General features: G+C 45.1%; 1 protein-coding gene across 3 annotated transcripts in view; it reads right to left on the bottom strand.

Moving 5' to 3' along the window:
* Positions 1-24,996, bottom strand: part of PTH1R (parathyroid hormone 1 receptor) — a 124,467-nt gene that overhangs the window by 39,281 nt on the left and 60,190 nt on the right. Inside the window, exons 2-5 of one of the 3 annotated variants that reach the window (XM_040549638.1) lie at positions 23,505-23,610; positions 6,473-6,583; positions 5,501-5,548; positions 4,731-4,849 (exon numbers count right to left, since the gene is read on the bottom strand). In XM_040549638.1, coding sequence (XP_040405572.1) covers positions 4,731-4,849; positions 5,501-5,548; positions 6,473-6,583; positions 23,505-23,610 — 384 coding nt within the window. Of the gene's footprint in view, positions 1-4,730; positions 4,850-5,500; positions 5,642-6,472; positions 6,584-23,504; positions 23,611-24,996 lie in introns of all 3 variants that reach the window. The other 2 variants (XM_040549637.1, XM_040549639.1) reach the window with 2 other exon arrangements.

A 24,996-nucleotide genomic window follows, 5' to 3' on the forward strand; every position in this document is an offset into this window, starting at 1 on the left:
ACCACCATGATATAAACAAGCAGTAGGAGAGGAAGACAGGATTGGTGGGCTGAGGTTTGGTCTTAGGATGGTCCATCTTACTAGGCTGGTGGTTTCCAAGCTGAGCTAACCTCCCAAGTAGCTGGCACATATTCCCCTTCCCCATGATTTCAGTAGATGTCACATTTACCCTTAAGCTCATCCTTGAAAACAGGATGGGTTTGTCCCATTTTCAAAAAAAGATGTGTTTGGCATAAGTGTTGTTTTTGGGGAGATGGAAATGGAGGAAATTTCTGCTTAGTGAGTAAAATATGCCATTTCTTCTGCCAATGTCTGAAAAGGTGAACAGAAAAGTGACCGTGCTGAAGGTGCTGCTGTTAGCTGGCTGTGCAAAAGGAAAGGGGTCCATGGTTGAAGTGTTATTATGCTTTTTAGAGAGATATTGCCTTAAATGCTGTCTGCTAATGCCAGGGCCTCATCAGGACTTCCCACGTGTGCCACATTTTATCCGAAGCCTGAGGAGCTTGGACAAGAGAGATCACCCTGAATCCTATTGTTAAGGGAACCCAAGAAAGTGCTGAGGAGAGCAGCCAAAGGTCCTTTGAGCCCTGGTTCCTGTCTCCTCCCTGCCTAGGAGCTGACATCTAGGGAGAAGTATGAGAACAGAACAAATATAGATAAATATATATATGTACCTATGTGTATATATATAGTATCCAACGATCCATCCAGTGATTATGTAGCAGTGCTGAATACCCTCTCCTGATGTTCAGCAGCCTGTGGTGCGGTGACATGAAGCACAGCAGACAGACAAACAGCTGGTGTTTAACCACACTGCCTTCCTCAGAGAGTGAACACCAGCCAATCTGTTCCCCTTCCTTCCCTCGTCCTCCTGTCTCTCTCTAAACACTGGAAGGAAAATAAACAAAGCAGGGCTGCCTGGTCAGGGTGCTGGGGTGGGAGGCCACAGCTCTCTGTTCAGAGACAGGGAGACCTTCAGAAAAACCAGAGTGAAACTGGGATGGCGGATGGCCATGCACAGCTCGTGGGGAGGGAGATCGTTCTTGGCAAATAAGATTTCTCCTGGTCTCTGCTACACCGGTGAAAGGTTACCTTAAAAGCAGAGTATGAGAGTTCGAGGAAGCAACCTGTGGTGGAGAGATGGCTTTCAGCACAAAGAAATCCATCTTATCTTCCCATGGTGTGCTGCTAGGACACCTTCCTCTGAAACTCCTTCCCATCCCTCACTGAACTCCTGCCTTCTGCAGACCATGTCTGAGAGATGGGTCTTCGTGGTAAGATTAATGCTATCTGGAAGGTATTTGGGGAGACACACTCCAACAGCTAGCTGCAACCTACCTGCTCCCCTGGCGAAAGAGAGAACATCAATCTGGGCTGTCAATCCGGCGTCCTTCAGCAGTGCTAATTTTCCCTTAGAAAACAGCCCAAGAGCAATTGCTCACTGGGCAGTTACGAGCTGTTAATTCTCCTGGCTCTGATGGCTTTAGCATACTTTGCTAATTTCAGAAAGTGGTTTCCTTGCTGCTCTGTGTGAAATAATCCTATTTATACGGTTCAGGAAAAGGCAGCAAGAGACAAACTTTCTTTGGGGCTCTCTGTGTACTGCTTTGGTCAATCTTATAATTATCCCACAGTGGCTAAAATGAGAAAACTACACACCTAAACAAACATGCATGGACATATATATGTGTATGTGTAGATGGACGTGGGTGTTTATTTAGGTCTGCGTATCTGTATATAGAGCTATCTATGGCTATAGGCCTATTTCTAGAGATAGCAATGCAGATATATATAGATAGTTGCAGACAGACATTTTTTTCCTAATGCTTTCTAATGCACGGCTTCTTAAAATTTTCTCTGGTTACATCTGCTCAGATGCTGTCCTACTCGGAGTAGTAGGACAACATCTGAGTATTTTGATCTCCTTTCAAAATGTTGGTTAAATGCAGCTGTTACTGGTGACGCAAAGATGCTGTTCCCCAGGGGGGGAAATAATAATAGAAAACAATCTCTCTCTAAAGACGACTAGACTATCTTGCCAAATTCCCTGATTCTGACATCTCTTGACATATTTACTTCAAGAAAAAAAATCAAAGGAAGGTTTATTAATACCAGTGCTTCAGAGTCATGCTTGGGTGTGAAAAACAAGAGCTCTTCCCTGCGCTCCGAAAGTCATCCCCCAACCAAGAAAAAAAAAAAAAGAAAAAAAAAAGAGGGTTGTTCCTTTTTTTCTTTTATTTCCACAGTGCTTTTCATACCGTAAGGCCCAATGCCAATGGACCCTCAGTGGATGTATATGCATTGCTTCACTTGCCACTAAAATGCAGCCATCTCTGGGACAAAACATGGCAACCACACAACAGCATGCAACATCACTTTGAGGTGAGTGCAGGGCTGGACAGTGGCCTCATGCAAATTCAAGGTTAATAATAATAATAATAATGAATAAAAAGTGTTGTTGAAAGGCTTGTGGTAATCAAAATTCAGTTCAAAAGCTAGGAGAAGCTTTCGTTATTCCTAATGCTCTTTGGCCTGGGCAGGCATCACTTAGGCAGTACCAAACTGTCCAAGTAATCTGAACAATGAAGGTGGGCTAATTTGTCTTGTCATTAAATACCATTACATCCATCTCTGTGTAGCTAGAGCAGGAAAGTAATGGCAAAAGATGACTGAGCCTTGTGAACAGAATAATGATGATAATAAGGTTCTTGGGAAGGTTTAATTAAAACAGTTCATAAAAGTAGAGGTCATAGGGAGGAGTAATTTTCCAAGCAGGGGCAGAGCAGTGAACAAAAATGCATCGTGACCCCTCATCTAATGTTTCTCTGCTGTTAGGAAGCACTGCCCAAGTGCCTCATCTGTGAACTGACCACCTTTGCACTGAGGGGACAGACAAATACATGAAATCCAGGGAAAGAGATTTTGCTTTTTTTTTTTTTTTTTTTTTTTTTTTTTTTGACTTGCTCAGGTGGAGAGGTCTGCAGCAGATGACTCCCACCACAGGACGTGGCTGAGAGTGGTGGGAAAGGGGAGGTGAAATGCCAAGAATCTGATGTGACCTTGTAAAGCTCTCAGTGTGAGATGCTTAACAGCTCCATGACCTACTCCAGAAACTTCCCAGAAACATCCAGAGCTGAAATAGCTCTTCCCACCACATGGACTGGGAGGAGACATGTCCTGCCAAAACTGTTCTAAAAGCAAATGTCTTCCAGTGCTGGACACCATGCTTTGCTATTAAATAGCTGGAGCAGCACCTGGTGTATGCAACATTTTCTGTTCCCTGACTGCATGATACAACACATGCAAATGCAGAAATAATCTCTTTCCTCACTAAAAAACTTCATTCTCCATCCTTGGAGGTATTCAAACTTTGTTTGGACATGGTCTGGGACAACCTGCTCTACGTGGCCCTGCTTAAGTAGGGTGTTTGTACCAGATGACTTCCAGAAGTCCCAGCCTCAACAAATTTGTGATTAAAATGTTGCTTCACCGGTGAAGAAAAAATACAAAAACTATGCTGTGGTTGGATTTAAAATTAAGAACATTCTCCCAAAGGGACTGTGTGTCATTTTCAAGCCTGCTCCCCACCGTGAAGTTTGTGGTTAGATCTTTATCTCCAACTGTCTGAAAATAACCCTTGCTGCAAATGATCAGTCCCTACTACCATATCCCATATCCAAGGAGGACATCTCCCAAATACCACTGAGAAATAGAGATTTCTGTTAAATACTTCACAAATTGTGAATAAAGCAGCAACCGCATGAGGGTGGAAATGTCTTTCTCTGTGAAAGAACAAGCTCACATCCTCTCAGGTGACTCCACTGACAGCAAAAAAAAAAAAAAAAATGTTTCTGCGATGCACTTGTCTTGGGAGAAGTTCAGAAGCACTGCAGAAGCACTACCCAGCTGAGCCCAGGCAGACAGGTGAGAAATGTCAGCTACTGCTTTGCCTGTCATCTAAATGTAAAGTAAGCACAAGTAAACAAGTAAGGCCCACAGATCTGATATGTGTGTGTATATATATATACATATGCACATGAATGTTTGCCCAGGAGCATACCGAACCCTCTCCATGTGCTAGGAATCTCTTTTCTAACTTCTGGACTAGTTTCCCTGCTTCAGGATTGCAATTACACTAGAATTAGTTCAAGATCTGCTCTCACATGTTCATGTTCCTTAGCACTGGACTTTTTCCTCACCCATCTCCAATGAACAGACCATGTAAAATCTCTGATCCTGTAGCTTATACCTTGCAACCAAGAGGTTCTCTGACAGACACCTACAGAAGCAGGATCGCTAATGATTTGATTGACACAGCTTTTAGCTCTCTGCTTGTGCATTCCCTAGCACAGACAAGCACATACGCAAGGGAATAATTAATAATAATCTGCTAACAAAAATATTGTTTGGTGGGAAGAGGGAGTCTCAATGACATGGAGCATAACCCCTAACCACTTATTAGTGCTTCTGAGCCTGCTCCAAGTTTCTCCAAGATCTCTTTACAAATGGGATTGTGGCAGCTGGGGGAACCCTTCCTGGCTTTGAGGACAATTTCTCATTCAAATAATTCCCATCAGAACAATGATGTGGCTTTGGCAAGCTTGGATGTGGTCTCCAACAGGAGGCAGCAAGCTAGGGCTCATCAAGGGTTTTAAGTGCGACCGTACTCCTTAGGCTAGCCCTGGATGAGGGGCTAACCCCACGCCCCATGCCCCAATGCAGTTGCCTACCCTTTCCCTCGTCTCGTTGGTGAGGAACTTGGCACATTCACTGTAGTTTGCCCAGGTGCGGTTGTTGCCTGGGACCAGCTCCCAGCTTCCATTCAGGTCACACCGGCGATAAGCGTGGCCTGTGGGAGAGAAACGAGAGAATGTAAATGGGGCTGGTATAGCAGGAGAACCTCTTCAAAAGGTGGATGCCATCAACTACAATACCTCTTGCCTGCTTTGAAGCTCAGCTGCAAGAATACAATTTCCATCTCCTTTGCAACCTTAATAGTTTTCTAACTGAGAGACCCCAGACAGCTAATAAGAAGTTGCACTTAGTTTAGATCAAGATATTGGTTCTAAAACTAAGGGGAGAAAATGCAAAAAGTTCCAAACCACAAAATCATTCTCAGAGCTGCATCTCTCTCTACAAAACAAAACAAAACAAAACAAACAAGCAAACAAACAAAAACCCACAAAGAGAAACCACTGATCTTCATTATGCCACTCGTAACTTTACTGATGAGTACATCTCAAGGTAGAGTTTTCCATGGCTCCCCTCCTCATGATGATGGAGGAAGTAGAGGAGGCATGGTTTCATTCCGGGATTCAACTTACAGATGGAAACATCCATGTTCAGAGGTCTATGTGGGGTACAATTTCATGGGCTGTGTGTAAAAAATACTATTACAGTTAATGGGGATGAGACCAATCAAGAGATCCATCTGTCCAGTGACTACAGAAGGACAGTTTGTAGAGTTATCTGCTTCTACGAGTCTTTATACGACACTTACCCTGTGTGACTTGACCAGTGGATGCCAATGAGGTGGGGAATCCATGCCCTGTTGGGTTGTGGAAGAAAAAGGGATGGATCACCTGTTCCTCCTGGCTTCTAACACGAAATCTATGTGCGTGGGGTCTCCAAGAGAGGACATCTGTCAAGGGTTAAACTGGCTCAGCTCAGTTTCTTATAGAAAAGGCAGAGCAGGCTATGTGCAACCAGAGTGCGTGGAAATATAATTACTTGTTTTCTGAAAACAGCAGCAGTGCTCTGCTGGGAACATATAATCTTAATTCTCTAATTTCATAGGCTTTGGGTGCACAGCTTTGCCCGAGAAAAGAGAATACGTTAGCTTTGAAAATACTCTGAGGGGTGAGTGTGCTTCAATTGCTTCTAAAAACATGCACAGACTTTGTGGCACCAGAAGCAAGCCAAGAAATGTGCTGCCTGAGGGAAAGTGAGATAGGGAGGAATTCACATGTTCTGGTTACCAGCGCTGCTCTCAGATAGCCACTGTAGGGGTCTGGGCAGAGAGCAGGGGTTACAAGCAACAAGCTGGTGGAGTGAAGAATACAAATCAGGAGGATATCTTATAGATTTCTGTTGCTACACAAAATTTGTTGCAGCAAACAGATGTGCGTTTAAAACCCTCCAGGACTGCCTAGTTGTAGTTATCAGCCATTGCAGTCTGGCTTTGGCAGGTGGGAAATTTGGGATTGTTTATGTTAAAATAGTCCTTTTCTTTTTCTCTCAACGTAAAATAAATAAATAAATAAGATAAAATAAGATAAATAAAATAAAATAAAATAAATAAAATAAAATAAAATAGGAGTGTCTTTACTCCTTGTTCGGTGACTCCTCTGCTTAGATGGGAGTCACCATGTGATAAGCAAAGGATGCTAAAGAGGATTTCTAATTCTCTGACTCCCAGGTCTCTCCTTGCTGCAGCTTTCCAGGCTCTTCTGACACCGAGGACAGCACCTACCTTTGTGATTGAAGTCGTAGATGTACTCTGGACATGGCATAGCCACCACTTTGCCTGGCACGCCTTCTGGCCAGCAGACAATGCCATCCCACTCAGGAAGACAAAAGCCATCTGGGGAAGAGACACAAACATAAAAAGGAGTCACTCAACCTGCAGAGGTGACATTAATCCCTCAGACCCAGAGTTTTGAAAGGGCTGTCCATGAAAAACTGCCAACACTGCTCTTGGGCATCATTCTGTTTTTCTTCTCAGTGTTTAGCTCCAGAAGGTGTAGCGTCTCCCATGTTTTAGTTCAGAAGGATGTGGTCTGCTGTGGGATAACTGGTGAGCACTCTCTGAGGGGGGGGCAGCACTTTTCTTCATCCAGAGGGTGGTGAGGCACTGACACAGGTTGTCCAGAGAGGTTGTGGATGCTCCATCCCTGGAGGTGTTCAAGGCCAGGCTGGATGGGGCCCTGAGCAAACTGATCTGGTGGGTAGCATCCCTGACCATAGCAGGGGGATGGAATTAGACGAACTTTAAGGTCCCTTCCAACCCAAGCCATTCACTGGTTCTGTGATTCTGGAAGCTTGCTTTTACCTGTGAGCTGGAAAAGAACAGAAATGGGGCAGGAGAGCAGAGTGGAGAACAGGAGGACTTGAGCACTCAGGATTCTGCAGACTTCTGGGCAACCTGGAGGTGGCCGAGGGAGCTTGGCTGGGTGTAGGCTTGATGTGGCAGCACAGGATTAAGCCTGGGCTACAGTACCATACCAAGGAGATAAAATATGTTGGGGTTACATTATTGTGAGGCTCATACCTAGCAGTTCAGGCCTCCCTGAAAGGCAGTCATTCCCACAGATGAGATTGGTTGTGATTTCATGCCTAGAGACCATCAATCCAAATTCAGCTATCATCTTTACTTATCTTTTGCATCAGCCTGTGCTATGCTGCACCACAATGTTTTGCTGCTTTCTCAGATGCGTTTGCATGCCTGATTTTGACTCCATTAGCCCCAGATTCCCTCTCCCCCTGTTTCCCTGGGATGTCATCATGGGGCAAGATGCAGGCCATGCACTGATTGATTTGGAGCTGTGCCCATGCTAATTGCCTGGCAGTGTACACATGCTGATTGACGCTCCTCCGCCTGCTGCCAAGCACAGCATACAATGGTTGAGTTTTCCCAGCTTTTCCCCTTTCTCACTAGTTTGTATTTCTGCCTTTTGTTCAGTCACCAATTTTCACAAAATGAGAAGAAAGAGAATGGGCAGGTGGAGAATATCCTAGGAGCAGTTTATCGCTCTCTGTGGTACCACTTTGAAAGGCTAAGTGCTACTTCCTAACTTTTTGGGAACGGAGTGGTGTGATGGTTGTTAGTGGATTTTTCTTCAAATCATCCTTGCTATACCTTTTTTTCCTTGAAGAAAGCTAAAATACACTTGAAGGAGAAACCCTGCTTGCCCCCAGGAGGTCTCCCTCTTCCCTTTGCATATGATAGTTACTTGCAGAAATCTGATTTATGTGCTTTGTGCAAGGAAAAGCAGAAGCACAAACCGAGAAAAAAGTCCTTTCTCACCTTATACACTTCTCTAAAAATTGTCGAGTATGTGTAAGTAAGTATTTAAAGTACTTTAATTCTTATTTTGCAGTTTGCTGGAACTTGAGAAGTAATTAAGCAGGTCTTCTATCACCCCGAAATCATGAGAAACTTTGCTTCTCTCTTCACTAATAGACGTCCTGGACAATCCTGCAGAGTACCCTATGTGAGCAGGTGGGCTGAGAGGGGTCAGGAGGCAGTCTGCTCGCCATGGGGTTTGTCACCTGCTTCCAAAACAGCTGAGAAGCAGCCCTGGTTTATTTGGTGTGCAAGGGACAATGCCACCACTTGCCCACATTTGAAGGGCCAAGACATCCTCCAGGCTGCTAGAAAGCTGTGGGAAATGACCCCGTGTTGAACACCACTTTAAGAAGAAGGAAGCCAAATCCACCCTCCACCTCCTCCATCCTTCCAGCTTGTTGGTTGCCCCTTCCCTGCAGCTTTTATTCCTAAGCTCCCATTCCCATGAGGGAGCACGTTCCCATGCTGAAGTGTGGTTCAACACGGGCTGTTTCCCATCCCTGAGGAGTCTGGGAGGACTATGCCCCCAAATTTAACCTAGTGCTTGCATACTCATTTCAGTTGGGCTGTATTAACCACCAGTTAAAATCCAGCTACAGTAGCACATTTGAAGTGAAAACCAATTGCTGGTGAATCTGCTCCAGCTCCACTTTCAGAGCAGCCCCTGGACTCTGTACCAATGGCAGTCCACAAAAGGAGTTTATCAACGGCATATAAAGTGTCTGACAGAGAGAAATTACATGAGAATCAAAATAAAATGGAACAGCCTGCTCTTATCTGCAAAAGAGCTCCGCTAGCAGAGAAATGATAAGCATGGTCAAGATCTCAGAGTGTTTCATTAATATTAAAGCTGGTGCTTTAGCAATCTTTCACCCGAATGGTAATTTATCCTTTATAATGCATGTGCTTTCACAAGATTAAATAAGAATCCAGGTTTGCTTTAAAAACCTTTAGCTGGTGTGGTGCCTTTCAGGGTCAGAGCTGACAGTGATCAATTCAGTCTGCTGGCATTTTTGGACATGAAAAACATCAGAAAAACTCATAATTTAACAGCCTATTCCTTATCTTTCATTTAGTGTTGATGAAAAGGACCAGACTAATCACCTCCTATCTTCTAAAGAATTTACTAGGAGTGGGGGAAGAGGAGTTAGAATTCCTTGGCATCAGTGTGATAAAAAGGAGGAAGAAGTTTATTGCATGTTCTCTGCTCTGAGTCACATTAGAGGAAGATTAATACTAGATTTCCTATTCATGAAAACTGCGTAAGCCCTGCCATTTGGCCCATTGTGTTGCAGGATAACTTACACCATGAAAAACAGTTTATTTATTTTTTTTAGTTCTCTCTAAAGATCAAAAGAAAAAGGGAAAAAAAAGTCCCACAAAATTTGGATTAGGTCAAAATGTTATTGCTTCTGAGTTCTTTCTGCAGACAAGAAAATAAATAAAGATTTCATTTAGCCCTCAAAGTGCTCTTGATTAAAATAAAATAATTCTTCTTACAAAATAAATAAATTTGGGTAGATTTTAAAATGAACACTATGGAGAAGCAACAATGAGGAGAGGAAAACAAGTGATCTGAATGCCTGCTGTGGAAGTCCTTCCACTTTTCTAATGTGTTCAGAATGACTTGCAAAGTTCAGCCTTCCCTCGTGAACAGTTTCATTAAATATCACACAGCAATTTTTGTCCAGAAAATGTTAATTTGAAAAAGTGTCTGGTGGTACTCCTTCCCATGTTGTAAACATACCCCCCCACGCTTGCAATGGACAAATGCAAAGGAAAACCGATACTTTCTGGGTAACAGAATATAAAATTATTTACTTTTGGTTCTTTATTCCCTACTGTCACCCCCCACAGAAGCAGAGGGTTGAAGGCGCTGTGCAGGAAACATGGTGCAAACTGGCATTGGGACCCCTGTGGACTGCTGCTTTATCATGTGGGCAATCTGGGGAGCCATCAGCTGTCCCAGAAATCTGAAAAAAAAAAAATCTCTGGCATATCTCACTGCATCTGAAATCTTCCAGTGCCTCTATGTGTTTACCCATGGAATTGACTCGTTAAAGCCATCAAGGATCTCATGGGACTCAATCTTCAGGAAGCATCTGAGTTTCCCCCCAAAAAAGTGCAAATGAATCTGTTGCCGCTATTGTGAACTGGTATGACACAAACATCTTTAACCTCTTCTCCACCTCTTCACCTTCCACTGCTTCTCCCTCCCGGCTCCATGCTTTGAAAACCCATTTCAGACAAATTCAAAAGAGGTGTAAGAAATCTCAGTTGTCATTTCCTTCCTGCAAATTTCTCTGGGAGCGATGATTTGTAGAGACCTCCATCACATCCCTTCCTGCCGCCATCACCCCACCGTCTCTCTGGTCTGCACAGCAGACACCTTTACAATTAATTTTGCTTCAGACCACTGGTGTGATAATCGGGACCAATTGAGACTAAATTCTGCATCTTCTGCCTCCAACTTTCCTCTGTTTTGCTCACTCTAGAGATCATTTAGCAACAGAACTGGTGATGAAATGGAGACGAAAGGTACCACATATTCCATTGGTATTGTGCTGGAATCCAAACAAGACTTTTTGTTTTTCTGTTTTCCCAAATGTTTCCTCCAAATGTTTTTTCTTGGTTTAGAAAAATATTAACACTACTAGTAACTTGGCTCCTTCCTGCTGTGTTCCTTTTCTCCTGGTCATTTCTCAAAACAAATCTACATTGAATTACAAGAAAAAATCTGAAAAATGGTGAGGAGACTCAGGAAAACAATATAAAAATCCATAAGCTGACAAGTTTTCCTGATGACTATACATTAAAAAAAATATAAACTTTATAACTTTTATTATAAGCTGCCATTATTATTATTTTTAAACATCCACCACCTGCAAGTAATGTGCTTTTGGTGCGCTAAAAATAAGTAAGTCTGTCCTGAGACACTGTTAATAATGTTTAGAAGGGATCATCAGAAGGGATCCTGTTTGTTGTAAATGCTGACTGAAAAGCTCTTGACAAATTCCTCTTTTTGGTGAAAAATAGTTTGAGGGTTCAAATATGCTGTTTGAATCAATGCAAGCGGGCAGCTTTGGGAAAAAAGGTTGCATGTTCCAAGTGAACTGGGAATGCTAAACATTTATTTCCTTGGAAGAAGTAGTAGAATTCACTGAAGATGTAAGTCAAAAGGAATGCATAAACTTTAAGAAAACAAGTAAATCTCATACATATCCCACATCCTAAGTGTCTTGGACATGTATCAGTCATTTGGGCAATGCTGGATGGAGGATATGGCTTGTGTCTCACGCATGTACGTAAATGGGAGAAGCTCCTTTGCATTCAGAGCTGTAGCTGTAACTTAAGAATGGAGAGAGAGAAGGGGGGAATGGCACCAGAGATTCTTATATTTAGAGGACATCACCAACAACTTTGGTGCTTTTTCATGACACTGTGAGTGGCTGGGTGTAAAGTAAGACTTTTTCCTTCTCTGGAGTGTTTACAGATGCTTCATCCTGGTGTCTCCCTTTCCCTTTCCTTGGTTTGGTATGAGTTCAGGGAGACACAGTGATTGTCCTTGTGGAGGAAGTGAGGAGCAGTGGCTTTCCTTGGAGGCTGCACATTCAAACAGAAATGATGTTGGGACTGTTCCCTCACCCTCCATGAGTTCAGCCTCTGTCACCTGTAGCAGAACAGGGCTGGGATCTGTGTTTGAAGAGAGTTTCTGGGTTCTCTGCCAGGTAAAAAACCTAAGCTCTTAAGATGGGTTAAGCAAACCCACCTTTCTAAGTAGCTTGCTGGATCCAAATGATATCCTGTGTGCTTGTCTCAAAAGTAAGAGATGCTCATGGGGCAACCTGCTTTAGCTGGCAGTCCTGTGGTCCCTATTGCCACCAGGGTTGGAGAGGGATAACACTTTCACTCACTGGATTTCAGTCACTAATAGACACATATTCAAGCCTGTGTTCTCTGCTTAGACTCTTGGACTACAAAGCTATCACAGCCAGGCTGGTAGAAGTCAACTGCTGAGGCTGGAATCGAAGCTTTGTCTCCTAAGGTATATTCTGCTTTTTCGTTCCACTGTAATTTGCTAGAGGAGGCTTCACAGGTCCTGACGTGTCCTTGCTATGGGTCAAAGAAAATAGCCTCTCTGGGGAAAAGTTTGTAAATTCCTTTGGCAAAGAGAAACAGAAAGAAAAAAATCTTCCAGCAATGGGGAAGGACTAGTGGAGTGAAAGAATTTGCCGGTGTCTCTGAAGGAAAATACATAAAATAAAATAAAATAAAATAAAATAAATAACAGAAAATGAGAAAGAAGGTTTTTCTTATCCTATTGGTAAGCCTTATGAACGGAGATGAGCTCTGAAAGTGGGAGAAGATGCATAAATAAGCATGTGCAAACTGGCAGTGAACAAAGCTCATTCTGGAAATTAAGACAGAGCTTCTGCCCTTCAGATGATCTTGTTCGGGATGAGAACTCTGGAAAGAACAACAGGTTTTGTGTTCCTAAATGGTGTTAAGGTGGCATCTGATTAGATGGAATGGATGCTGCAACACTTAGGTACAACAACTTCCTAGGTACAAAGAAGCCAACACAGCCCCTTCTATAAGTACTTGCTATGCCCTCATCTCCTGGGCTGGAGATTCCCAGCTCACCACTTCCTCAAGATAAGCTAAGCTGCAGCAGAGCTCAGCTTCTCTTTCTTCCACCATTTCACTGTAAACCTCACCTCCAGTTTCCTGATGAATTTCCCATAAGGCTATTTTACTTTGCTCTTCAGACCATTTCTCCAGCTCACTTGAGACCTCTTACATTCAAGTCCTGTTTAATCTAGGTTCTTCCTCATGTCTATACCACCACCGAACAGCTCACTTGTGTTGTCAAAACTTCTTGGTCTTATTATTCATAGTAGGTTCTTTTTTTGGATGGTAAAGGTGGGACCTAATATTACACACTTCTTAAATATATGTATACATTTGCTGATTTCAGATGGCAGCATCTCAGGATCATTGAAATGGGGTTGCTTCCCCAAACATTCCTCAGTTCACTATTCCAAAGCTACCAGCACCTCAGTGAAAGGCACTGAAAGACGTGGTCCTCCACAATAATCTCACTACACTGGGCAGGTATAAGTCACCACCCTGATTTATTTCTCTGCATCTGCATGCCATTTTATTATAGTTTGTCTTTTCCCACCTTATAAGGCTACCCTGCAAAACCCTCCAGGAGTTGTGCCTCATTGCCTGTGGTGTCTGAAGGTTACCATTATAGCATACCCATTCCAGTTGGTTGGACTGTCGTGAATACTCCCTTACAGCAGCGCCATACTACAGAGAGGTTATAGTTGCACATATTACTGTAGTTTTAGAACAGATGTGCCTTACAGCTCTGCTTAGTCCTTGAGGGTTGAAATCTCATTGCACGGAAATTGTCTTCATTAGTGCAAGCCAGTAAGCTATTCAGGACGGAGCAAGCAAATGCTGTTTGATACCACTGCTGTGGGACTTGGCTTTTGAAGGTTGGAAGGCTGGTCTTTTTGCTTGGTAAAAGGGCACATGCATCTCTCAGTTTGCTCTGCACAACCCCTTTCTTCATCTCTGCTTGCACACCTGATCCCTGTCAGTATTCCCATCACACTGCAGGTTGCTCAAGTGGAGGAGGGAGGGAGGGAGAGGTGAAGTGCTTTCAGGCCATGCCTGCTCACTGCTCAGACTGCATCCCCGGGATGCACTGAGGGCTATTCTCCCTTGCCTGTCACATTTCCCTTGCCTCCTTCCCCCTGTCCTTCCCCCCAGTCTCAATTCCGAGTCCTATGCAAGCGGTACATGCATGTGGAGAACACATTAAAACCATCTGTGAAGCTGCTTGGCAGCTGGATAAATGCAAACATGGTCTCGAGGTGTTTATCTAGGGGTATGGAATATAAATCAGACCGACTTCTTCTGGCACCATGCAAGGCACCAGGGAGACCACATTTGGAATACGGTGTGCAATTGTGGTCACTCTATTACGGGAAGGACATTTGGTGGATTGGAAACAGGCAGGGAGGAGCAACCAAAAAAATGACCCAGCATTTTGGGACAGGCCGGGGAGAAAGGGAGGCTTGGAGGGCCAGTGGCTCTGCATAGGATGTTTGGTGCTGCAGATGTACTTCAGACCTGGCTGTCAGAGCATGTGTGTGTGTGTTTATCTATGTATAGAAGTGTAGGTGGCTATGTGTGCAGAAGGGTGTGTGCTGTGCAACGCAGAAGTGTGTATCTGTTTTGAGGAATTATACTCTTCATGCCTCCAAGGGCATTTGCATGGGTATCTGGGGACGTGGTGTTGCAGTGGAGGTGTGCACGGTGTGCCCTGTGTCAGTATGCACATCCATAAAGACCTGGGGGTGTGCATGGGCAGTCTGAGTGGGAGGAGAAGTGAAGGATGGATGCAGGTCCCCAGAGACTTTTGCTGGGCTTTAATGGGTAGAGCACCCCTTGCATGCTCAGTCCTAGAGGAAACGTACTTTGAAGGGGAGAGACACATGGGGCTAGGGGCTATTTCTTGTCACACCATGTCTTTCCTCTCCCTAAGGCAGAATGGGAAAACCACAAACTTATGATTGCTACCAGACAATTGCTAACAGGACACAGCTCTGGAGGGACGGCCGCCCTGATATCACTAGCCCATTTCCCATGCTGTCTGTCCCCTGCCAATCCCAAACTCAAACTACCACCCCTTCAGCAGCCTCTGTGGTAGCACCCAACATGACAGCACTGGCCCTGCGCAGCCAAAGCATCCTCCTTCCCTCATTCTGCTGTGTCCAGGTCTTCCAAAACCCTCTAAATCTCCCTCTGCAAGCTGATAGTGCTGGTCTTATAAATCATTAAAAATAAGTAGAAATAAGTGTAGTAACAAGTACTGCAGTGCAGCTGTTTCTGCGTATTGTTATTTACCCTTTCTCCATGCACACACGGACCATTTATTCCTATCATAACTCCTGATACTTGATCCTGCTGTGCATTGCAAGACCTATAACTCTGCTAAGAAGAAATTTTTCAGTGGGAATGGAAGGCTTTGGCCCATAAACATCTGCAGGTAGAGGCCAACTCTCAATATTTCTTCTCTTGCTAGCTATAACTCAGGCATGAGCACAAGCTAGCTATGAAGAGCTACAAGTCCTTGCTAGCCATCACAGCCTGCTGACTTGAATACTATCTGTACCAGAGAGTTGGGGTGGGAGAACACATCTCTCCATAGGTCTTCCGTGCTCTTTTGACCTATTCCAGAACAGACACAGACATAACGAGAAACCCAGTCTTGACCAAGACTCACTGATTACACCTATACCACTCCATACAGAAGACCATAGCCTGTTTTCATGCCCTGTAAGCCCAGCATGGCTCATATCCGTTTGAAATCCCCATCTTGCATACCCAAGAACAGTCTTGTATGCGCTGCCATACAGAAAATTCTTCTGGCACATGCTAGTCTGTAAATAGTGTCTACAGGGGCAGTGATGGTTGTCCCAGGTTGAAACTGTGTGGGGAGCATGCTAAAAAGGGATGGTGAGGTTGTCTGGGGGGCAACATTTGTGCCACAGCTGTGGTCCAGACTTGCTGAGCTGTGCGGACTGAGGGTCCACAGACAGGGAGAAGCTAAAAGAGCAGGAGGAGATATGAGGTTTATGGAGGTCTGGGGTGTTCAGGCAAATCTTGAGTGCCCTGAATGCTTTTATATCGCTTGGCTTCAAGGGCACCTGAGGCTGCTCCCTGCCTCTGAGGACACCCTGGCAGGAGGGATGACCAGGGATGGGGCTTGAGCCTCTGGGAAGAGAGCCAGGAGCAGATTCTAAGCTTCTGCAAGCCCAGAGATTGCCTGGGCTTGGGCTTGGGTCCTTTAGGGACAATGGAGCAATAAACTCAGGCAGGCAACCCACATACCTTGGGTAAAAACACACGGCTTCTCAACTAAAAATAACCACTCTCCCTAGCAAATAGGTTATTTATTAAAAAAACAAGCCATTTTGAGGCAAACTGCAACACCTAGGACTCTGAGAAAGGACTGCCGATGGCCTTTGCTAATAACAGGTTTGTGTAAAAATCTCTGTTCCCCCACAAAATGTCCCATCTCCTCTTCCAAACCAGGGAAAGACAGACTTTTAATTCATGGGCAAAAAAAAAATCAGGTCTGATGGCTTACGGCTGGGAATTTCACTTCATCCCCTTCCAGGTTTAACTTTGGGGTGGCATCAGGCTGCCCACCATGGCTGAAATCTAATATTTATGTACGTAGATGAGAAATTTTAGGGTTTCCTGTTCTTTCTGAAAGGCTTTCATCTAGAAACTAAATTTAAAGAAAAAAAAAAGGAAAAAAAAGAGAAAAAAGAAGAAAGGAAGCCAAATGCTTGTGGGGACAGATTTTTTTTTCCTTTTTTTTGTTGTTGTTTTGTTTTTAATTTTCTGGGTATCCATTAGCTAAAAGTGGCAGACGAGGAACATATCCTGAGGCAGGGCTATGTGGAAGCATGCTGGACTGGCACAGGTCCACATGGGGCTGTGCCCATGTCAGCCCCATTCAGCAGGGGTCCACAGCAAGCCCTTAGGCTCAGAGATATTCCTGGGCGGTGAGTTGGGGAAGAGGGCGCTGCCGACGTGGTCTGTGCTAGGAGGGAAGGGGACTCACCCTCTACTAGTTAGCTTAAAACTAATGAAAGGTAACATTTTTAGGGGGAAATATAATGTAATTTGGAGTTTTTACAGATAAATAGTGTTTCATTACTGTTGAAGGAAGTTTATATTATCTCTTTTTTTTTAAACCTTTGTTTGCTAAGTCTTTCCTTTGGACCATCAACCTTGCTCTCAGTCACACGAGAAACAGCCACGTTCCCACTCTCCAGAAATCCCCGGCGAATCCGTGCTTCACCCTGATGCTTCTCGGTCCCTGCCACTGTCAGAATGGGGCTTAGACATGGCTGTGGTTAAGTTACATCAAATTGAACAAGGCATTGCTGAGCCACGACAACAGATAATATATTTGAATACTCCAGTTGACAGCCTACTTGCCTGGTCTATCAGGGCACGGGCCAAGGATCAAAGGAAAATTGAAACCAAGACAGATGTTGAACATCCCTTCCAGCCTTTAGAAGTCTCCTTCCAATGAACATCTCCTTCCAGCCTCTACAAGAAGGGTGAATGCCACTGCTCTCCATGCACCTGCCAACCATTTCCTTTTTTCACAACATCCAGTCCAAATTTTAGGCATGCTAGCTGGGGTTTTAGAGCCATTTTTAGTAGCTGGAGCCATGTTGGATCAGGCCTGGCACAAAGATGACGCCAATGCTGGCCAGGGAGGAAGAACAACGCAACCACTCACTGGCCATTTGGATAGGAGCCGCCCTGGAAACTGCTGCTCTTTGGCACCGCACCACAAGGCACACGGCACTTGCTAACCATCATGCAGGCTAAGAAATAAAACTATGGATTTAATAAAACAGAGCCAGTAAAACCAGCAAAGGGAAAAGGACAACATGGATCAGCCTGGAGACCAACATCTTCCGGCTTCCAGAAGGCAGACGAGCGTGATTTGAGATGCTCGTCTCTTCTGGGCTTGCTGCTTCCCAGGGAAGAGCTAATGAAGTCCATGCACAGGCAGGATCACATTTTGCAGTCAAAGAGCCAGTGCTGGTTTGTGTCTCCAGCCCAAATCCAAGCCTGAACTGGAGGAGTGGTACACAGAAACCTGCTCCCCAATCTCATGGGGCAAGAAGCGGTGCTGGACTCACAGATCCCTCCCACAGTGCATTTTCTTCACTTGCATTAATCTACGTAGACATTTCTAGCCTGTTATTAACAGGCAAACACATTAGGAGTGGGTAGCTGCAAGGTGAAAAAGAGATCAGCAGATAACAGCCCCAAATCAAACTTTGGTGCTGAGCTGAGCTACTTTCTAATTTCTCCACAGATCTCTCTGAAATTCTGGTTGTTATTATTATTATATTTAAATGTTGGTTGCCTGCTAACTGTTTATCACATTAGTCTGAATGGACATTAGTTAGGGAAAAAAAAAGTTGCAGTGCTGAACTGTGAGAGAAATCAATGAATCTGAGACAAATCAATGCCCTCACTAAACTGAACGGGAATCTGCCAGTTCATACCAGGTGAAGAACTGGCCTGTGAAATGCACTCAGCAATGAGACGGGGAAAAGAGGAAGAGAATCCAAGTACCCACTGCACTGCAGGAAATTTCAGATGTGCTTTCCTCATTTCAAAACAAAACCAGCGGCTTTACGGCAAGAATGATGATGAGAGTTTTGAGTTTCAGTCAAGTGGGATATGTCCAAAGATTTTCGTCGGTTTCTGTCCACCTGGATTTGAATCCTTGGAGCCTCACCTTGAATTCCAGGACAAAAGGAAATGTGGTTTGTGGCTTGTGCCCTAGCTGAAGAGTAAGGAGATGAGAACCCAAATCTTGGCTCTGCCACAGGCTCTCCTTTGAGATGGGAGGTGAGGCGTTGAATATCCCTGTACGTCAGCTCTCAAGAATGAGGACAGCAGCCCTACCAAGCTTTCATGCCAGCTTACGTGATATTTCTTTCTATCAAAAAGAAAAAAAATTAAAAAAAATATCAAGGTGTCCCAGATTCTCTCACTGCTTCTGAAAACACAGACTATTGACTACTATAGAGTGGAATAAATAATGACAGCATGCTGCAATCACACCCAGGCAGGAGGAGGATCCAAGCAGCCGTCTGCCAGGTGGTAGCTGGCAACTTCTGATGAAGAAGGATAGGCGAGCATCTAGGGTGATGGTGGGACAGGATGTGACAGCACTGAATGGATGCACACACCTCTTGATGTGCAACGGGGCCACATGGGTATAATTCGAGCAGGCAACAAGAGAGAAATCATCTTGGGCTTCCAAAACATCAGAGGCTTAGCAGGCAGTGCTCAGTGCAACACAGCTTACTCCAATACTTCTAATTCCTGGCTCTGCTTCTCTCCCTGTGACAGCCCTCTTGTTTATGGGGCTGCGTGATGAACCAGACCAGGAAGCTGATTCAGCTGAAAAACAAACTTCCTCCAAAAAGGTTCTTTCTCAACTTGATCAGTTGCCCCATTTGGCCCTGCCCAAACTTCCATGCTAAAGGAATCCAGAATAGCAAATGAAGTCATGCTTTCTGTGGTAAGAAAACTGGCCTCTGTGCATGCACACGGGTCCTTACCATGTCTGTCACCACAGCCCATTTCTGCCTGGCCTTTGTTAGCCAACACATCTCACTGAGGATACAGGTTTGTGCCGAAGTCACTCATCATAGAATCATTAAGGTTGGAATAGACCTTCAAGATCATCTGGTCCAACCATCACCCTACTACCAATGTCACCCACTAAACCATGTTCCTTCCCCTTGGTAGGGGGATGCCCTGTAGGACCAGTCAAGACATGGCATGCAGTTAGGAGTGGATGGAACTACTTTTTCTCCTTGTCTGAGAGGGGAGATATTAAAACACCTCCGACACCTCCCAGGTAAGTTCATCTTAGAGAGCTACATTCAGTCCAGCTCAATTCTAGGTATGCACTTGATGTGTTGGTGAAATCAGATCTGCAGGAAGGGGTCCTCAAAAAGCTCCTTGGAGAAGCAGAAGCTGTCTGCAGAAGTGCTCACCCCGTGGCTCAGAGAGCTGCAGGAGGAGGTGTAGGAGGTATCCCTGTGTGCCTGCGGCAATGGGTGCTTCTCTCAAGGTCTTCTGAAGCTGTTCCACCAGCCATAATGCTCAGCATGGAGGGGCGCCAGACAAAACTCTGCAGCAGGGATGCAAGAAGCATCAGTAGTCTTTGCTAGTTGCAGAGCCCGAGTGAATATGCGGTGCAAGGAAGCTCTAAAACAGCCATGGGGTCAAAGGTCTCTGTTCCTATGACCTTTGTGGTTTAGAGCTTCCCTGGAGAGATGGGACTCTTGAGTTCGAAGCTGCTCCTCATTGACTCGGGCCAGGGATTTTATGCTGTAACTTTCTCCTTTCCCAAACATCTACGTCACGTGGCTGTCACTGGGGTGTCCCACGGCTGGAGCTGAAGGCTGCGGCACAGGCAGATCATAAAGCTTGGATCCAACTCCTGCTCTAAAGCCTTTTTTGATACTTTCAGACAGAGTGAAGTGGAACTAATGGAAGAGATTTCAATCTCTTTTTTCACCTTTAACATGCCAGGCAGTGATGCATTGTTCCTGGGAGGCAGTGAGTTAGATTTAGATTCCTTCAAGCAGAGCTCAGCATAGTTTTTCCCCCTCGCGTGTGACTCTTAAACTAAGTGAAAAATGGCTGAAGAAATCTTGTCCTTTGACAACTGTGCAATGGGCTTTCCTTATGACCCCCAAAACAGATGAATTACCTAGACCTTCTCTCTCCAATTCTGTATCTGCTGCGTTGTACCTTGGCCATCATCAGTCCTCAATACCCGAGCCCTGAGGGCTGCATGGAGGAGGCAATCTCTCCAAGGAGCTTCAGCGTCACTACTTTGTAATTCTAAGTCCCCTGGGCAGGACTAATCATTGAAATGCTGGTTGGAAGGGACCTCTGAACATCTTGTCCAGCCTTCAGCCCAGTGTTAAGTGGTTTATCTAAATAGCAATCCTACATTTAGTCTGTGATCCATATCTGGAGAGAGTTGGGACACAGATGTCACCCAAAGGTGCTCTCCTCCATCCACCAGCTCTAAAAGGAGCTCAAGATGTTCAAGCCCATTAGTAATCTACCTCTTTTGCATGCCACCATCACCAACACTGTGACCACTTTGGCTCAAATTCATATCGTCCTCTGGTGGTAACAGCTTTTGATTTATTGACATAGAAATAGTGACACATTGGTGATGTGTGCTGCCATTATTGTTACACAGAGGATTACACAGCACAGAGATCTTCCTGAGCAGGTCTGGCTGCAGATCACACGCTTTGCTTCCAGGAAAGGCCAGGTCTTGCTGTGGCTGAACACACTGTGAAGTATAATTCTGTCCCCTACCACTAAAAGTCCAAAGACAAGACAGAGAAAGGACCAGATGGGGTGGCAATACAAGAATAGTCCTTATGCCACCCAAACTGAATATCTGGAGCAGTATCACAGGAGAGTGCCTGAAGCCTTGCAGTGCTCACCCAGGATCCGTATTGCTCCAAGTCACGACCATTTTGCCCACATATATTCTGCAGCTGAGGATTGGTACATTTAATTTTGAAAACTGTTGCCTTTTCCAAATTGCTTTCTTTTGCATCTGTAGTGAGGGAAGACGCAAAGGGATTAAGCCCTCCATCTGGCTGAGAAGTGCACAGCCTCATATGTCCTTGGGTGAGCAGCACAAATAGAAACCAGACCCCAGTTTCCATATCTTCAAAGAAGGAAAGGACTGGGCCTAACCACTTTTCACGCTGAACTATGTGCAAAGATTGAGCTTGTGAGCCTTAGCCAAGAGATTTGATCATGCAGATTACAGCCTTTTGTTCTACCACCCCTCAGCCCACAAGAAGGCCAAAAACTATCCATTCCTTCACACTCCTGGAGCATGTAGGGGTGGGAAAACCACAAAAATAGACTTTGAATTTTTCTGTTCACAAATATCCTGTAACATTATCATTTCATGTGTTCAAGGGTGTCCGTAGCCTAAAATCTCTGGATGGCAGCTCCTCTGCTAAGTGGAAAGTTCTTTTCCAAACTGAAAGCCCTCCATCTTTGACATCCCAGAGGTGGTCTGGCAGCTCACTGGCCTGTGAAGCACAAGTGAGAACTGCTGAGGGAGTCACACAGGTGTGGCAAAGTAGGGGTTTTAACAGGATTTTAAAACAACATCTCTTGGGGAAGGCTAAGTAAGGGTTCTTTCTGCCTTTGGGTTGAGGAATCCCTTGCAGATGAGTTTGTTCCAGCTATCTATTGCTAATGATTGCACTGAGTCTTTAAAGCCTCGAGTGCACTGCTGTAGATATCAAGTTAATGATTCCTCCTTTTGGCTGGGCTACTTGGAAACAAGCAGAGGTTTTCTATAGAGGATGAAGCAGAAAACCAAAGTTTTATAGCTTGAGCAGCTCAGGATAACTTTTTCTAAGGCCAGGACTCAGCATGGGTCCATGAGATGTCTAAATGTCACTGGATTAGATCCCTCTCTGCTGCAGTCAAAGGAAGAGCTAACGCTGGTCTCATGGTTGAAGAACGAGGTCTTAAAGCAGGACCAAGGGTGTGCTTACAAAACCCCATGATGGGATTCCTTTGTTCTACCAAAGTGACTGTGGTAAGGAGCCCCAAACCTGGTTGTTGGTTATACACAGTCACCATCTCCCCAGCCCTACCAACACTGCTGCTGCCCGTTAAGAGATCAAGGCAAAATGCTGATGGTCTCCTAGAGAAGGGCTAGAAAATAGGGTGTGAGAGCAGGACCAGCTGGTTGATATCACTCCGTCCCGAGGTAGGCAGGTGGTCCAAAGTACAACAGAAGGAAATGCCTTTGCACATATGTTTTTTTTAATGAGGTGTTAATTGGGCATTGGGTGAATAGGACAAAGAAGCACAGAGGATGTGGCTTGAGGTTTTGGCTGATGTAAAGCTGGAGGCCTGGAATAAACTGAAAGTTGTTTTTTTTTTTTTTTTTTTTTTTACAGCCCCTTCCTGTGATTTCCAACAGGAGAGAGACACCAGGTGGGCAGGCAGCTCTGCTCCAAATCACAGCTGGCTTTGGGGAGCTTTTTCTGGGCTGGTGATGAGGTCTCCAGGTCCCTCTGCCAGTGCTGGCTGTGGAAAGAGAGACCTCTGGGACGCTAGGGCAAAGGTAGGAGGCAATCTGCCTCATCCTCTGCTCTCAGGCAGTAGAGGGAGAGGGGACAGGATGCCCACCCAGGACTAGCTGGGTGGTGCAGGATGTCTCAATATACAGCCCTGGTGCCAATAATTAACACATGTGAGATTGATGAAAGAAACCAATGGGGGATGATTATTTTGCTGCCCACATGAGAGAGCTTTCTCCCTTCCTTCTCCCCCCAGTCCTACATCTGGTAGTAATTTTGCAGCTCAAAATAGAAAGGAAGTAGAAGAGAGGGGCTTAGCCAAGCTTGGGCCCATTTGAGGAGAATAGAGACAATTTGTTCGAGGGAAACAGGAGGGGTGTTGGAAGGCTGCTTTGTTTCCCACACCACTTGTGTCCTGCTGCAAAGGTGTACTGGTGGGTGATGCCTCCCATGCATTGCCTGGGGTTTGGGTACAGCAATAAGGGCTGTAAGCCCATGATCATGTCTCTTGTATCCTCCAGACCCCCTGAATCTGGCATCTGGAACAGGAGAAAGAGGATGTGACATCTATGCTTTCCAATACCTTGTGCTATAAAATCTTTCTCATAGCTTAACAAGAAAAAAAGGAGTCTGGTGGGATGTCTTCAGCTGCCCCCCTCATGTGCTCCAAGCCCCAGCCCCGCAGTTGGGGTTGCTGTGGGAACACTCACCGTGCACCTTGGGCACCTTGGCTTTCAGGTGTCGCTCGCACTTGGCCTTGGCTTTTAGCAGTAGGAAGATCTGCTCCTCTTTAGTGATGACATCGTCAGCATCCACCTGCAGCAACGGGAGAAACGAGGTTAAACCTCAGCACGGGAAAAGCAGCAGGGCACAAGCTTCCTAGACAATGCAGATGATCTGAATGCACAATCTCCATCGCACCAGCAGTTTCTTCCACCAGCCTTGTTCTTCCCATCTCATTTTGCTCACTAATTGGTGTCCAAGCAACACCCCCTGCAAGATGCCACATGGAAATATTTGTGTACAAGGCAAAGGAGGTGCACATTGCAGTTGCACGCAGCAAACACATGCTTGCACATAGAAAGGGAGCAACTTCTTTGGTGGCATGCCTCAGTTTGCAGCTTGGAGGGACAAGGCTACTACCTAAGGGAAAAAAAGCATTCTAGTAAATAACATTGGCACAGCATTTTTAAACACTGTTTCCTTTGGGACACAGAAGCATAATTAAATATAATGCTCAGGGTGGCAAAGCAATGCTTTGTGTGCTGGCACCCACCTCTTGGAAAATACTACCGGGGGTAAAAGTTCAAGGGCTTCTTCTCCCTTTAAGAATCACAGCCTGGCATCATGAATGCCGTGCTATTTACAACCTCTCTTTCAGGTCTTCAGCCCCATGGAGTCAGTTCCTATCAATATCCTTCCTAAATCCAAGAACAAGTGCAGAGGGGGCTGTCCTAGAGAAGTCTATGAGGTGACAGCATCTGCCCCCTGACTGAGGGCTCAGGGAAAGGAGGCTGTGAACATCACCCTGAAAGATTTGATTTTTCCCCCCTCTACGTTCTGCCTGTAAGGTTTCCAAAGGTCAAGGAACAAGAAGAAGGGATGGCGGAGCAGGGAGGGTGCTTTACCCAGAAGCTACTTTACCCTCCTCTGTTTTCTGCTTGCTGATACACAATGATACAAGGCCCTCCGAGGCACTTGCTGGTCACAAAAACCATCTTGCTTCATGAAGCTGGCACATTCCCATTAGGCAGGGCTGGCCTCTGGAAGCTGGGGTTACACCCATGGGGTAGGCCTGACCAACAAGTGCTTTGGTTATCATGCCATTAAGAGCTTTGATCTAATACAGTACGGCTGCTCTCATTTCCTCGTGTGCCTCTTAGGTACTTGGTTTGTGTCCTGCTCAGGCATCCAGGACCAGTCCTCTCATTGCATCCATTTCCCTAATACTTTTTTTTGTCTTCATTAAACTGTAAAAGCAGTAAAAGCAGAGCCTACCCTCCCCTGGACTTCTACAGGACTTAGCACTTGTTCTTAATGGTGTAATTTAATCAAAAGTGATGGCTGTACTATTTTATAGAAAGCAACAGTTTTATTATTATTATTTTTTAATTTATTAACCTATATTGACTGTGCTGGGGAGACTGGCTGCAGTAAATCCGTTATGCCTATGGTAGCTCTCCACATCCTGATGGATGGAGC

Source organism: Cygnus olor, chromosome 2, assembly GCF_009769625.2.
Source record: "Cygnus olor isolate bCygOlo1 chromosome 2, bCygOlo1.pri.v2, whole genome shotgun sequence".
Lineage (NCBI taxonomy): Eukaryota > Metazoa > Chordata > Aves > Anseriformes > Anatidae > Cygnus > Cygnus olor.